General features: G+C 53.6%; 1 protein-coding gene across 2 annotated transcripts; it reads left to right on the top strand.

The window, feature by feature from the left end:
- Positions 1-1,294: 1,294 nt before the first annotated feature.
- Positions 1,295-3,331, top strand: Gbx2 (gastrulation brain homeobox 2). 2 transcript variants are annotated; one of them, XM_026396061.2, is made up of 2 exons: positions 1,295-1,817; positions 2,808-3,331. In XM_026396061.2, the coding sequence occupies exons 1-2, from the start codon at positions 1,295-1,297 to the stop codon at positions 3,329-3,331; spliced, it is 1,047 nt and encodes a 348-aa protein (XP_026251846.1). The 2 variants fall into 2 exon arrangements, with proteins under 2 accessions (XP_026251846.1, XP_026251847.2); XM_026396062.2 differs by having other exon boundaries at positions 1,295-1,866; positions 2,808-2,856.
- Positions 3,332-16,423: the final 13,092 nt, after the last annotated feature.

Here is a 16,423-nt window from a genome sequence, read left to right as displayed (position 1 = left end):
AGCGCTCCCTCCGTTCCCAACGTGCTTAATTAGCGCCTATTTACAAAACGCAGCTTTTATTTGAACAAACATCATAAAGCTTTCATCAGGATAATCTCACGTTATACAATCCGGGGGCATAGCAACTCCCCCTTCCTCCCTCCCCGAGGATGGAGCAGATAAAGGACTCGCTTTATTATCATAATTATCGTGGTTGTTATTTTGGTGCGCGCTGGCAAAGTGGGTAAATAGGTGCGATGATTAAGAATGTCATGAAAAATGAGAAGGGATCGTTCACGGGAGGACCCAGCTCCGAATAGGGGACCAGCAGCCTCCCCTCCCCGCAGGAGTGTAGGGATGCAGCTAGCAACTCGGCAGGTTCCCAGCAGCAAGCAGGGCTGACAGTTCCTGGCCCGCGCGCCCTGGGGGTGGATCTGCAGGGGTAAGACCCTCCCCCTAAATCCAAGAACCTTGTCCGAAACCCAGGTTCAGCCGGAGCACCAGAGACAAGGTGAGCCTCAGGCTTGTTCCATTGCAAATATAAGAGGAAATAAAACGCTCCCGGCCCATCCATGGCGGGTGAGAGCAAGGAAGGCGCCTTTTGAAGCGGCCTTAACTCGGCTTCAGGGCCCTAGGGTGTGAGCCTGGGTACCAACGGCCCCTCTCAAGTTTGCTCTGCACGGTCCCGGCGCTAGGGATCCTGCTTTCTGGCTCAAGCGCTCCCTCGGTGGCGCCCGCAGCAAGCTCTCCGCCAGCCAGGAAGGAGGGGCGGAGTTTGATTCGCCCCGCCCACGCCCTGCTCAGCCAATGGGGGACGGCGCCTGGCCCCACGTGAGGCGGGATCTGCTGGGCAGCAGGCAAAATGTGAATGAGAAAGAGGAGCGCGATTTAAAGGTGCTGGCGGCGCCCGCCAGAGACAAGTGCGCCGGCTTCCCGCGCTCCCCAGCGGCCCGCGGGAGGCGACGAACTGCGGGAAGGACAAACGGACGCACCGACGGCTGCTAGTTGGGCAAAGAGCCGCAGACGTGAAGCTCTCGGACTCCTACCGACTCGCAGCGGGCAGCGGCTCCAAAGAGCCCGCAGGGCCGGAGCGCCCTCTCCAAACCCCGGCGCACAGCCTCACCCCACGCACCTCCCGCGCCCGCGCCCGCCGGTCATGCAGTGGACCCAGGACTGAGTGGCCGCGGAGTCTGCTCTCCAGGTCCCGCTTGGCGCCTTCCCGGCGCTCCGGGTGCTCGCGTCGTCTGGTGGGCTTCCCGGCAGCGGCGCGGCGCGGGGACTTTTCGTCTCTCCCTGGCCTCTCCCCAGCGCGTCTATGAGCGCAGCGTTCCCGCCGTCGCTGATGATGATGCAGCGCCCGCTGGGGAGTAGCACCGCCTTCAGCATAGACTCGCTGATCGGCAGTCCGCCGCAGCCCAGCCCCGGCCATTTCGTCTACACCGGTTACCCCATGTTCATGCCCTACCGGCCGGTGGTGCTGCCGCCGCCGCCGCCGCCGCCGCCCGCGCTGCCCCAGGCCGCGCTGCAGCCCGCGTTGCCGCCCGCTCACCCTCACCACCAGATCCCCAGCCTGCCCACCGGCTTCTGCTCCAGCCTGGCGCAGGGCATGGCGCTCACCTCTACGCTCATGGCCACGCTGCCGGGTGGCTTCTCCGCGTCGCCCCAGCATCAGGAGGCGGCGGCCGCCCGCAAGTTCGCGCCTCAGCCTCTGCCCGGCGGCGGCAACTTCGACAAGGCGGAGGCGCTGCAAGCCGACACCGAGGACGGCAAAGGCTTCCTCTCCAAGGAGGGCTCGCTGCTCGCCTTCTCCGCTGCCGAGGCGGTGCAGGCATCTCTCGGTGAGTGTGAGGCGCGCGCAGCCGGAACGTGGGGACGCGAGGACAGGGGGCGGGCCAGCTCCAGCCCCCCGGGGAACCTGGGGGCTACACCATGCCCCCGCCCGACCCCGGCTGCCGCGTAAGGCCACGCAAAAACTCAACAAGCAGGATCTCTGGGGAAGGGGCATTTAGCGCTCTCCCCCACCCACAGCCAGCTGCTGCTTGGGGCTGCATATTGGTCTGCACATTGAGCCCAGTCCACTCCAACTCCACGAGGACCTGGGGTCCCGGGTTGATTGAAGCCTTAAGGAGATGCCGGTGGGCAGTGCGTCTCATCTGTGCATTTGCCCAGGGGCGCTCAGACTTATTAAACCCTTTCAATGGGCTGCTGCTTGCCTCGGAGACCCCAATTCTTGGGAGACGTGTGTGTGTGTGTGTGTGTGTGTGTGTGTGTGTTGAGCTGTCTGGTGGGAACTTCTCCTAAGGCTATGAAACATCCCTATGACAAACATTACTATCGGTCTCAAAAAAGCCAAGGTCTGGCTTTGCTCCAGCCTCCACCCTGGCTCCAGCTGCGATGAAATTGAGATTCACTAGATTTTCACAGTGCTGGGGATGGAGGCAGGATGGATGTGAACCACCCCCCCAAGTCCTCATCCATCCCTGATCCCCGCCCCCCCCCCCCCGACAATGGGGACCCTCTCTTGGGCCTCATGCGCCCTGCTACTCTCCTTAAGCTGACCGAGGCTGGGAGTGTGTGCAGGAGGCTGGCGGCCCCTTGAGTGATGGTTCTGGGCAAAGGGCCGTCGCCTATGCTGTCTCCTCCTCTCCTTTGAGCTTTCTCACGCTCCCCCCTCCTTCTCTACTCCTCAAAGGCCAGGAAATCACAATGTGTTAATGTCATAGAAAGACAATCCGCAAAGGGGTGGGGGATGCCCAAGTGACGGTGGGAAGGGGAAAGGAAGGCCAGTGTGCGAAATGTAATAAAACGCCGTTTGGTTTTGCTTTCAGTCGGGGCTGTCCGAGGGCAAGGGAAAGACGAGTCAAAGGTGGAAGATGACCCGAAGGGCAAGGAAGAGAGCTTCTCGCTGGAGAGCGATGTGGACTACAGCTCGGATGACAATCTGACTGGCCAGGCCGCTCACAAGGAGGAAGACCCAGGCCACGCACTGGAGGAGACCCCGCCAAGCGGCAGTGCGGCAGGCAGCACCACGTCCACGGGCAAGAACCGGCGGCGGCGGACGGCCTTCACCAGTGAGCAGCTGCTGGAGCTGGAGAAGGAGTTCCACTGCAAAAAGTACCTCTCCCTGACTGAGCGTTCGCAGATCGCCCACGCCCTCAAACTCAGCGAGGTGCAGGTGAAAATCTGGTTCCAGAACCGCCGAGCCAAGTGGAAACGGGTGAAGGCGGGCAATGCTAACTCCAAGACGGGGGAGCCCTCCAGGAACCCCAAGATTGTCGTCCCCATCCCTGTCCATGTCAGCAGATTCGCTATTAGAAGTCAGCATCAGCAGCTGGAGCAGGCCCGACCCTGAGGGCCCAGCCATGGCTGGCAGCCTTGGAGAAGACCCAGCACCCAAGGGAACCCATGGTGGACTCCACTGTGTGTGAAGCGAAACTCAAAATCTTCCCAGACGTGGACATCCCAAGCAAATCGAGAATATATCCATTAAACAGGCTTAAAAGACTGCTTTTGAAGGGGCTACAGCCACACCTGAAGATACACTAAATATTTATTATACTATCCTACTTTGTACATAGATATCTATATAGACTGGATCTCAGCTGCAGTATTTTGAAAGTTATAGGACCAAATTACCTAGTAATATTCTCCACTCACATTCCAGAAGAAACCAAACCCTCTGCTGTAACCTGCCGTGCTTAGCAGCCATCTTTCCATACTTTCCCAAAGGTAAACATGAAACACAAGAACCGACACTGGGGCTTAAACTTATTTTTGTTTCTATTCTGGCTTTTTGAGTTGACCGAAAAGCAGAGAGTGTTGGGCAGCCTGGAATTTGCTTTGCTTTGCTTTGCTTTGCTTTGCTTTGCCTGGCTTTCTTTCTTGGGGTTGCTTATCCTATCTGAGCCATGTCTGAAGCGCGTCTCCGTTGTGTTTAATTTATTTCAATGTAGTTTATTTTCTTATAAGTTATGACATTTAAACAATCTCAGTCTTGTGAATAATAAAAAGGAACAAGGAAAAAAATCAATCCTTGGGCCTCATAAATGTGTCCAGAATTTGTTCCAAGGGCTCTCTGCAAGGGTGTGGCCGAGCAACTGGTCTGGGGCCCTTACTGGATAAACCCCCAGGTCCAGCTGTCCTAAGGCCCGTGGGCATGATTCATGCAGCACCGAACCAGGTCTTGAAATGGAGGCAAGAGCTCCAATGGGATTATGAATTTCAGAAAACCCAATTCCACCTTAGATATTTAGCATGTCCTCTTCTGCCCAGCCTAATCAACACCTAGGGAGCCAGAGGCGAGGGTGCCTAGAAGAGGGAACGCGAGTGTGGGTGATGGTGGATTTGCACAAACTGCGGGTGCTTTAAATCGGCTACAGCCAGGGAAGAAACACGTTTCCTTAAACATCCTGGTCCCGAAAAGCAGCGGTGCTGGCTCGCCCGCAGCGCCGAAGGTCCATAAATCAGTCTTCAGGCGTTATCTTCCGACAGGAGCAGGAACCCAGCAAGCCAAGCCGCTTCCCGGCAGCGCTCGGCTCGGAGGCGGAGGCGGGCGGTGAGCTCCGGAGGGCCGGGAACCTCCCCCTCCGGGCGGGGTCGGAGGGGCGGGCCCGGACCACCGCCCCACCCCCGGCGCCGGGGCAGTCAGTGCTACACCAGGGGAAGAGGAGAGGAGCGCGGAGAGTTGGGGATCGGTCCGCCAGGGCCTGAGGGCTGGGCGCCTACCCGCCTGGGTGGGGCGGCCAGCAGGGCGCGGGAGGGGCGTGCCCGGCCCCGAGCCCACTGCTCCCCTCCCCGAGCCCCGCCAGCGCCCGACCCCCTTTCACACCCGAGACTCTTCGCGGAACCAGCGCCACCAGGCCCTCGAGAGGCTGGGATGGACAGGCCCCGGGTGTCCCGGAAACGTGGAGAGCGCGCGTGAGTGTGGTCGTGATGCCAGAGCTGTTCCCGCCACCAAACCAGCGGGCCGGCAGCAAGAGAAGCCGGTGGCTTCGCCAACTCGGCCTCCCAAGAAGGGAAGGGAGCCCGGGGAGCTGGCTGCAGAGCTGCGGCGCCGCACTGGCTCCTTCTCGGCCCAAGACACTGCGACAAGGGTCAATACGAATATTGACTTAATTTATGTGGCTCACCACCCGTCACCGGTCGGGGGACCGAGGCCGCCGCCCGAACTTCAGGCGCCGAGCGAAAGCCTGGAGCGACGGAGTCACGGTTTCCCGCCGCGTTCCGAACATTTCCGGTGGCGGAAAATGGCCCGGGCTTGGTTTTGAGCACAATAAATCCGAGCGGCCGGTCCTCCGAGGGCCTCAGCCGGCCGAGGTGTGGAGAACTGCGGCAGCTCCCGCCTAAGGGAAGAGGGACAGCGCCGGCGGGCGCGCCGGGCCCCAGCGCCTGGTCCACAAGGCCCAGCTGCTCCTGGGCGCTATTGTTCGGGGCAGGTCTCCCCTGGCCGCCCGCTGATACTGCGATATTTGAGACCCGCAGAGACGCGGTCCTCTCCTCCCCCATACACATACACCTGGACTTCTTGGGCAGTATATCCTTGGGCCGCATAGGCGCCCCGAGGGGACTATGGCTAGTGGTGGCAGAATGCAGCGCGAGGACAAGAGGAACATGAGGACTCCTGACCAGTGACACTCGGGTTCTGAAAGAGAAATCCTGGACATTGAAAGTCCAGCATTCCCTACAGATCCTAGAGTGCCCCCAAATGCCCTTCCACTGTACCCTGTAAACCCTACTTGGCCTTCTCCAAAAGCCCAAGGTAAAGATGGGCGGCGGCCACCTTGATTACACACCCCACGGTAAAGTGAAGCTCCCTAGGAGAAGGAGATGGCCTTCAGGTAGCCCCATCCCAGGACCCAAGCTTCCCAGCCATCCCCAGCCACACTCCTCACACTTTGGAAGCACCAGGAGGGGACAGCCTTGGAGTCATCCTAGGCCCTCCTGCCCTTTTAGGACGCGGTTTCCTCCCTCCCACCCCCTGAGCACCAAAAGCCCAGAGAGCCCAGCGCGAGTCAGAGGCCCTGGAGACAGGCTGAGGGGAGGAAGATAAACAAGCGGCGCTTGATGGCCGCTGTCATCATGGCCGTCATCATGGCTTTCATTTGGCTGCCTAATGAGTCACATCACAGGCAGAGAGAAAAATTGTCAATCGCCCGGGCCCTAATGAATTTTTTTGCAAATTGTAATCAAGCCAGGCCGTCTCAGCTGGCTGATTAATGAGACCCACGAGGCTCGGCCAGCACCTCAGCTTTTTATTCCATCCCGTCCTCCCTGCACTAAATTAACAGCAACTTGTCTGAGCTTCAAATTAACTCCCAATGATTAATTCTGATGGGGGGGCCTGAAGAATAGCTTGTTCTAATAGGCTCTGGCCTGAGATGCTGTTGGAAATTAATACACTTCCCCTTTGGCTGCCGGCTTTAATCCAAGGTTGGGTTTTGACATCACTATATTTGTTGTTACAATAAATTCCACTTACATCTGCAGATCAAATAATTACGCTTGAGAGCACAGTGGACCTGCGCCCCCAGCTGTGCGGTGGGATGCCTGGGGCTGCCTGCAGCCTGGGTCCTTTGACCTAAGCAGAGGCCCAGGGGGGCCACAGGAACAGCCATCTGACCCTGTGCCCCCAGCCCTCATTCCCCGGGAGCCCTTGCTCTCAGAGAGCCAGGCACCTCCAGCCCTTTGGAAAACCGAGGGTACTTTGAAAAGCTGGAGCCAAATATTTTTGGTCCTGAGCCTAAAGCAGCCTCCTCCTTTAGCTACCTTTGGAGGCTGGGGTACCCTGCAACTGAAGCCACCCTCTCCAAACCCACCTACACTGGAATCTTCAAGACGTGGTGCATGCTGTGCACCCAGCCTCTGTCTCCTAGTCTTCAGTCCCCAGGATGGTTCTTCCACTGGCACCTTTTTAGCTAAATAGGGGGTAGGGAGTCTTCCAGGCCATCTCCAGCTGGGATTTGCTTCCCAGAAACATCCTGACTCTGTGACTGTCTGCATGTACTGCCTTCCAAGTTGTCCTTTCTCTGGGGACCAGGGCTTGTCCCCCTTGTTGCTGCTGGATTCAGCCTAATTGGGCCAATCATTTCAGCTGCTTATAGCAGACCTGGCACAGGCCTGCCGAGGTTGATCCCTCCTGCCCAGGGCCTAGTCAGAGCAAAGCTGCTTGCTGCCCTCCTTGTTAGGGGGTGCATTAAAAACCTGGAGGAATATATGGCTCCCCAGCTGGGGACTGTGTCTCCACCGAGTACCGCAAGGCCCTCCTAGATCCCTGTGGTTGTCCTGAGTGGTTGTAGCCTGCACATTTGGCAGCCCTGGCTGTTGATTAGGGCTTGCTGCCCTCTCCTTTCACCTACTGGACTTGGGCTATGATTAGGAGAGTGTCCTGCTTGCTCCCCACCCCCCACCCAGCTATGGCTTGTGTATATGCACCTCCTTCTGTATCCAGAAACCCTCAGCTGAAGCCCTAGAGTACACAAACAAAGCAGGCCACCTGATCTGACCTCTGGTGCCTGAACTTCCCAGATGGCTTGGAAAGGTGCATCTTCCTTCCCCTCACAACTTGGAGGATTCTGGGGTAGCTGGGCTCTAGGGTCTTGGGGTAGTCCTGAGGTCTACAGGGATGGCCTGGACAAAGGGAGGCAGCATCAATCTTCATTTCGGGGCCCTTATGGTGTAAACAGGAGAAATATGATCTTGGTAACTGAACATGAATGCAAATCACACCGTCAGAGTAATAAAGCACCTGAAACCCCGACACACAAAAGCAACACCATATGTATGAAGACAACCTGCATAAATTATAAATTACATCATAAAAATTGATTGCCTATTTGAACAGTTTAGAAGTGGGAGACCTAAGCTGACTTCCGCCCTCTGAAGCTTTGGGGGAAAGGTCAGGCAGCCCTTCTCCTTGACAAACTGCAGACCAAAGTACCTGGGCCCTGTCCCCTGACAGCACGTTGTTCCTGCCTGGTTGGTGCCCCGCTGGGAGGCTCCAAGCCTGCACTGCCTGCTTCCTTTGACTGTGGGAAGTTGTGGGGACAGGAGGACCTGCGACCTATGCCATTTGGACTGGGACGCCAAGGGCACTGAGCCTGTTGCGTCCCGGCTCTACGGTGCCCTAGATCTCGTCTTCCTGGGCAGTGCAGGGTGACGCTGCAGGGAAAGCTGCGGAAACCTTCTAGCTCCGACCCGACGGTCCCCGTGAGCTCCCTGTGGAGTTGACTCTAGGATAATCAGGGTGGGAGTGTGTTGGGGCCGTTTGAGTGTAAGCTCTTGTGCGTGTGAGCACGTGAGTGTACGATGTGGTTGTGCGATTCCCTTCCCGCTTCTACTGCTTTTTTGCACGATCCTGGATCCACGAGAACCAAGAGCCCGATCCTACTGGCCGAACCCAAACGCCGGCGGAGGCGCCCTACTTGATGGAGCGCCACTGTGCTGGGGCCGCCCCTCAGGACTCAGCTCTCCCAGTGTCTCCTTTCCTGTCCCAAAGCCCTCCCCTGCCTGCGCCCGGGAGCTCTCGAGGGTTCCCTCCGACTGGTCCCGGCCTGGTCTCCAGTCCCCAGCCCGGCCCAGCAGTCCGCGTGTCCGACTCCGCGCACACCCCGACCTCCACTACGCGGAGCACCCCCACACCTTCTGGTCTCTGGGATGACCCCTCCCGGCCCCCCTGGTCCTCCTCTCCAGTCTCGCCTCCGGGTCCTCCAGGTCTGGCCTCTGCGCCGCTCCGCACGCCCGGCCCAATCCACCGGCTCCTTTGCGAACCCCCTCCCCGCCACACATACAGGTTTAGGGACCCGTTCCTCCCCCAAGTCCACCCGGGACACCGTCGCGGTCAGACAAACTTTCTGTCTGGAACTGGCACCAGGAACTCCCGCGTGCCCGCCCCGGAGCTGCGCTGCACGCGGGGCTCGGAAAGCCGAGACCCGGGCAGGCAGGCAGAGGCCGCCCGACCGCGAGGGGACCCTGCTCCGGCCGGAACCATCGAGCACGCCGCCGGCCTCGAGAGAGAGGCAGGAGGCCAGGTCGCGCCGGGCTCGGGCGGCCGCGGACTCCGGAGAGCCGGGGAGGCCATCGGAGACCTGAGCCCGAAATGGAGCCCGCAGCGAGGGCGCCCCCCAGCGCGGCCAGGGCGCTGGCCAGGGCGGGGGCAGGCGGGCCCGGGAGGGAGCTTCACGCCGGGCGCCCACCCCCAGGCCTTCATCTCTTTATTTCCCGCCACTGGATCCCTCGCGGCCTTTGTCAAGCTGGTGCGTCTCTGGTGTGGCCGCGCGCTGTCTTAAAGGGCCCGACCCCCCAGCTCGGGCTCCCGCCGCTTGAATGACAATGGCTGAAATGGGATTACACTGACCTGATCCTATTAAGTCTGCCCGCCAGCGGCCTTCCCCGGGGACGGGCTCCGACCGACTCCGATTCCCCACCCCGGGCCCTTCCCACTCTGCCCGCCCCCGACCCGACTTCAGCGGGTGCACCTGGCTCGGCGGGGACCCGCGGAGAGCCGAACACCATGGGGGTTTGGAAGTGGCCGCCTGACCCCAGGAAGGGAGCTCAATCAGAGTTCTGAATAACAAAAGCAAGACCCGCCAGGCCAGGGAAGGAAAAAAAGGGAGGGGCAGCCCGCCCCAGCCCGTTCTGACCTCCAGGCCAGAGGCCAAGCTAGCCAGGCTCTCAGAATCGGTGCCCTGCGGCTTCCAGGGCACCTCTCCACCTTCCTGGTCCCTGGACTGGGCACCTGGTCTGCTTGCTCAGATCTCACAGCAGCCACCTGCAAGGGTGAGGCCCCCTTTCCCAGAGATAGCAGTCAGATGAGGCAGGGGACTTGGGCAGGCCACACCTGCAACAGGACTGGCCTGGATATGCCCAAAGCCTGCCTGTCCTCTGCCCACGCATTGGGTTCTGTGGGGAAGCTGCTGGTCAACTCCTTCCCTGGAGTCCAGGGCAAGGGCAGAAGCTGGCCTGTTGGGGAAGGGTGCAGAGGTGCCATTGGACTGGGAGCTGGAACTCTCTTGATGGTCCAGGGGTTGAGGTGCTGCACCCTTGTTCCAGGTTTTCTTTCTTAACCAGCATGCATAGTGGGTCCAGCCTCCAGGAGTCCTGCTTCCTGGGGCAGTCTGCGGTACAGAGGAAGCACATGATAACATAGGAGCCCCCAGAATAGCCTGCTGGGGGGGGCAAAGTGTTGGTCTTAGACCACCTGAGGTCCCATTTTTGGTCATTGAGCCTCAGTTTCCCATCAGCACTCAATGGGCTGATGCAAGCAAGCGGTGCTGGGCAGAGCTGGGCACAGCGTGAGTGCCCTTCAACATTAGTCTCTGTTTCTGTCCTGACCCTCACAGAGGCCCAATACTCTTTCTCTCCTTTAGGGCCTGTGGTGTGTGGTTCAAGTTCTCCAGAGCACCCTTCTACCTGCTCAATGCAGAGGCTCTTCTCGCTCCCTTTCAAGGCCAGGACATTCAATTCTGTTATGTTCTAGAATCAGTGACACCTTCTCCATTCACTTGCCTAACTTGCTCAGGTCTCTGGTGCTTTTGGCTCTCAAGCAGCCTGAGGTCAAGGTGGGGTGGCTATGTAGGCCAGTGACCACTGTGCCAAGAGATGCCTTGGCAGGATGGCTACTCTGCTCTTCAACCCACAAAGACCATCTCAGTTCAGGGTCCCCCCCCCAAAAAAAAAAAAAAAAAACAACAACCAAATAGTTTCAACCACACACACCTCTCTCTCTCAGCCTGCTTTCATATCTTAGATACAGAGTTGGGGATCCCCAGGGCTGGAGAGGTTGCAGTGAAGGTGTCAGTTATGAACAGTGTCGTGAAGTCTCCTTGCAGAGAGCCCTTCCTCGCTCCTAATATTTACACGGTGCCTCCTTTGCACAGACTCACCCGTCTTGCTGCTGAGCAGTCTGATTGGAGAGCTGGCTCGAGACTGTCAGTGTCAAATGAAAATAAGAATTCCAGCCCCATCCAAGCTGGGGAAAATCCATCCATACTTATCGTGTGGTTTTCCAGTAACATGGAGAGTTGTGCCACCTGGATCTAGAATACCTTCCTTCATGTGATACCAAGGCAGCCTTTTAATATGTATTAGTGGGATTATTACATTTGAACTTTAGAACTATTGATCATTTTTAATGTGTTATCAGAAATGGTGAAGTGGATTTCCATGACCACAGCTAGGATCTTCCCCCAGTAATTTTCATATTTCAGGAAATTTAAAGCTATAAATTGCCAAAAAAATGATAATCACCCATCTTTAAATGAGAAATTGTTAATTGGGGATTTATAAAGGACTTTCTTTAATGAATAGGACTGAAGACAGATTTGTCTTCCAGGCTCATTTAGCAAAGCCCCATTTGTAAAGTCAGGAGATTTCCCTCCTTCCCTCTAACTATTGTCCCCCCAGAAGGCATCTGTACAGCAAAGTGGAGGCCACACAGGGGTGAGATGGGTGGGCTGCAGTGGTGCTTCCTGACAGGGGTGCCGCACCGCTGCCCTGAAGGGGGCTCCTTGGTACCTGAGTGCTGCCACATGCAGAGCTTCTCCACCAAGGCTGAGGCTCTAGGGCCAGGACAGTCCTCTTTGTTATGGGATTTCCTGTGCATGCTGGAGGTGCATCAGAGTCCTGTGACCTCGAGAGGAGCACAGAACTGTCCCCAGTTGAGCACATGTCTGCAGGCACTGGGCAAGGCAGGGGGACCCACACAGGTGCCTGGGTGCGGTTGATGTTCTTGGCGCTCAGCCAGGGATGACAGGGAGTACCAGTGTCTGGGGACTAGTGTGCCCCGAGGCTCATGGCCATGCCCTCTTGGGTCCTCGGTGGCATGGGAAAGAAACATGCTGGGACAGGGAGCTGGGGGCATGCATGGTGAGGGGTGAGCAGGCGCCAATCCCCGCAGCCCGGAGCTGACGTCCCAGCACCCGAGTGGAAGCTGCTCCGGGACCCCATGGCCCTTCCACCTTCAGGAGTGGAGAGACCCAGCTCCCAGGACCCCGCCACGAAGGCTGCAGTGCGTGGGAAGCCAGTGTGTGCCGGGGGGAGGCCCGTGACTGTGAAGATGGCAGGCCCCCCCTCCCGTGACTCTGCTCTGCGCACCACCCCGGTCAGAATCCCAGTGGAGTCACCCCTAAAACTTGACAGCTGGTTCCGAGGCACATCCAGAAGAGCAGACAGCTGAGACGGCTGAGCACCTCGTGAGGAGCCAGGACCTAACGCCCGTGGGTGGCAGCCTCTCCTCCAGCTTTTGGTATTGTATTAAGTCCTAGGAAAGCTTGTGGTTTTGTCATTCACATTTTACAGACGAGAAAACAGAAGCACAGAGACGCTGGCCACTGGCCTCAGCTGACCCACGACTTAAACTCAGGCCAGTTTAATGCTGCTCATGTCAATGACAGCTTTTTGCTCAAAAACAGAATCTAGAGTCTATGAAAATTTACGAGAGTTTGTGGGAAAGGAAGAGTGGCTGCCTGTAAGGTCTTTAGGAAAACTGGTTAATTGGGGAAAGGACGGAACAGGTCTTCACTGCCCACCTTCCCACAGATCAATTATAGATGGATCAAAGAGTTCAAGGTACTAAAGGAAACGTTCAGAACCTGTGTAAGAGGATTAGCTGAATCATTATCTGCAGAGTGGGGAGGACATGAGGAAAGACCAGCAAAGCTGGCTACCTGAAAACGGAAGCTTCTATTCTTGACCAAGACCATCAGTGCTGGGAAACACAAGTAGGTGCATTAATAGGTTTCTGCATAAAGAGCCAGAAACAAAACTGGAAGACCAACAGAAAAGGGAATGTGTGGACAATTCAAAGGAAAAGTGAACTCGTTGATTCCGTAAAGATTTATGGACACTTGGCACTTTCTGGGCACTGTTCAGTCTTGGGATAGGGCTTGTAATCTCTGAGGTGAGAGTGACGTAAACAGATCAGTACATGGCTATAAAGTAATGCCAGAGGCCATGAAGACAGCCAAGCCACAGGAAGGAGAATAGAGCAGTCAGGAGGGAGGAGGTAGAGGAGCTGGTTTAGATGGGGTGGTCATGGACCACCTGCTGAGAAGATGCCAGTTGGGTAGCCCTCTGGAAGAAGTGAGTGATTTAGAAACACAGATTTGGGGGAAGAACATTCCAGGCAGAGTAATGGGCCCTAGAATAATGTGAGGGCACACACTGCACAAGAGGACAGCGGTAGAGCCGTAGATTCACAGAGGCAACTGGGCACTTGATCTTGGAGATGCTGAGAAGCTCTGGGATGAATGTTGGATTTTATTTCATGCAGTACAGGAAGCCACTGGAAGGATTCAAACAGAGAGTGTGTATGATTTATTTGCTAATAAACATAAAATTGTTCAGACTCAAAGAGGCACAAATGGAAATGAAGTACCAAAAACTTGGAACACCAGACACTGATATGGTACAGTGGCTAGAATAAGTATATGTTCAATAGATATTCATAGAGTAACCACCTAGATCCAGATCATCTCTGAGAATATGGAGAGGCAAGAGTGAATGAGAGAGACAAGAAATCTACATTAAGGAGGTAGAGCAAATATTTTCTTATTCTATTTTACATTTGTTAAACAGCAGAAATAAACCTTACAATCAAAAACAGGAATAGGGAAACCACTATTACTTCTTTTATTCAGAATTATAACTAAAGATCCTAGACAAAGCAATAAGACAAGAAAAATAAATAAAAGGAATAAGGATAGAGAATGGAAAAATGAAAGCATATTTTTGAAAGGTGTATTTAAAAACAAAAATATAGGGTACCTAGAAAAATTATACAAGTTTCTTAAGACACATTAACAAACATCAGACTCGAAGGAGACACCATACTTATTAGAATGACTCAATGTCATAAACCTGTCAATTATTCCCCAACTGCTTTATAAGATTTAATGTGATTCTAATCAAAATGCCACCAGTATATTTGAAAAATCTGGGTCCAGAATAGCTTTGACATAAATGAAGAGGAAGATAATGTGAAGAGACCAAATGTTCTACTAGATATCAAGACTTATGAGGTTCTGATTATTAAAAAATTGATGTGAATTCAGACATGAGAATAGACGAATTGAACAATCAAACATAAGGGAAAGTCTAGAACATATATGCCAGGTATATATAAGTATTTGATTTATGACAAAAATTTAAATAAATATTGCTGAGTCAATAGATTATTACTCCTGGAAAGAAAGAAAGAAAAAATGAAAAGGAAGAAACTCACACACACCACACACAAATGAATTACAAATAGATTAAAGACATCAATATAAAAGGTATGCTTTTTAAAACTTTAGAAGAATATATAGAATATATTTTCTAAGGAAAATGATTTCTTGAAAATGATGTAAAAGCACTATTCATCAAATAAGAGCTTTTTTTTTTTTTAAATTCAGTACTGGAGTTGGACCCAGAGGCACTAACCTTTTTCCTTTTTTTTTCTTTTTCTTTTTTTTAGGCTAGGCCTCATTAGTTTGCTGAAGCTGTCCTCAAACTTGTTATCTTCCTGTCTCAGCCTCCCAAGTCACTGGAATTACAGGTATGAGCCATCTCAAGGGGCTGAAAACATTAAAAACAAAACAAACAAACACACAAAAAAATAAGAAAAAAACAAAAAACTAGAAGAAAATCTTTGAAAAAATTTCACAAAGAACCATAGAAGAAATGCTACTAGTGACAGGAACAAATTAATCAGTAGGAAATGGTTGGGGGGGGGTCAGTGTACAAACAGGCACCCCAGAGGAGGGAACACGAGCAGTCAAGTAAATTCACGAGTATATTTTCAACCAGATTTATAATCAGAGAAATTCAATGGAACACCACAAGGAGATGATGGTTTTCATCCACCAGGCTGGTAAAGATTAAGAAAACCTGACAATACCAAGTGTCAGCAGAAATGCACCGCACCTGGATCCCTCCCCTGCAGTTGGCAGGTTGGTAGACAGTGAGACAACAGTGGATATGATGTTGTCTTCATTTCCCACACACAAATCCCACACTCCAGACACGTCTTCTACCACAGTGGTCTCAAACTGGAGTGTGCACGAGACGTTCCAAGGACTTAGGAGAAAACGATGGCTTCAAGGAATCTATTTAGCCAAACTTCCAACTATCCTCCTCTCTGTTTCCCTTCCCACTTCCCCACTCACAAGCTGGGATTCTCCCACTTTCCCTTCTCCACGCCCCAGTCTTTTCTTTTGTGCATCTTTGCAGACTGTAGAAAGCTCTTGGCTGTCAGGTGCAGGTAGCATGAGACCCACCAACATCAGGGTTGAAATTCAATCATCTGAGCATCACCAGCAGACCTTGCCAGCCGGGAGCTTCCAGTGCCCCAGGGCAGTGCCGTGGAGGAGGGATGAGGAGGTCATCTGCTTCGACCTTTAGTAACAACGCTTGGAAATGAGAGGTCAGAGGCCATGGGAGGTTAAAATAAGCCCAGACTCACACTAGATACATCTTCCCCCTATCAACCGGTGATCAGTAAATGACTTTTTTTTTTTTTTTTTTTTTTGTGATGCTGGGGATTGAACCCAGGGTCTTATGCATGCAAGCACTCTACCAACTGAGCTGTATCCCCAGCCCAAATAAATGACTTTTAAGAAACAGATACTAGGATAAGATGTTGTGGGGTGAATGAAACAAAAGAACAATTTCAAAGAAAAAAGTGGGATAATGGAAGACATTCCAGCGTTGAAGAGCTGGCTCATGGGATTCAAATGGGATAATGATGGGAACTGGTTTGCCATGGTGCTTAGATTCCATCAAGCATATTTTGAAATGTTGTGGCCTGAAGAGCTACGAGAGTTAAGTAAGCCAGGAGCCGTGGCATATACCTGTGATTCTAGTGACTCGCGAGGCTGAGGCAGGAGGATCCCAAGTTTGAGGCCAGCCTCAGGAACTTAGCAAAGACCTGTCTCAAAATAAAATAAACAAACAACAAAGGGCTGGGGATGTAGCTTAGTGGTGGAGCACCTCTGTGTTCGACTCCCAGAACCAGAAAAAGAAGAAGAAAAAAGAGCTAACTGTGAAGTGTGGCGAGCAGAAACGTATTAATGGGGGTGGGGGTGCAGCTCAGTGACAGCACACTTGCCTGGCCTGCTCGAGGCCATGGGTTCCCTCCCAGCACCCCCCACCACACACCATAAATATATAAGTGTATGTATATATACACACACATAGCCATAACCGTCAGAGGAGACCTATTTATACTTTATATGTGTGATGAAATCTTTTGTCTGGTATTCCTTATAAAATAGAATGAACATTAATTATATTGCACATGAAATACCATGAAAAAATGATTATCTCAAAAGAAAACAAGGGATAGTTAATTATTTTTAATTATTAATATTTACGATGTTCCAAAATTATATTCTTCTCAACTATTAAACTTGTGATTTTAAAAAATTGAGATTTCAACTTTAAAGTATGTGAGAGGATTGGAATTTTT

The sequence above is a fragment of the Urocitellus parryii genome, chromosome 1 (assembly GCF_045843805.1).
Source record: "Urocitellus parryii isolate mUroPar1 chromosome 1, mUroPar1.hap1, whole genome shotgun sequence".
NCBI lineage: Eukaryota > Metazoa > Chordata > Mammalia > Rodentia > Sciuridae > Urocitellus > Urocitellus parryii.
Note: the sequence above shows the minus strand (reverse complement) of the source record. Positions and strands in the feature narration are given on the sequence as shown.

Bases quoted from the DNA above. Each gene is read 5' to 3' on its own strand.
- Gbx2 (XM_026396061.2), top strand. From the start codon at position 1,295: ATGAGCGCAGCGTTCCCGCCGTCGCTGATGATGATGCAGCGCCCGCTG. The intron at 1,818-2,807 runs GTGAGTGTGAGG...TTTTGCTTTCAG, and splicing joins GGCGGTGCAGGCATCTCTCG to TCGGGGCTGTCCGAGGGCAA.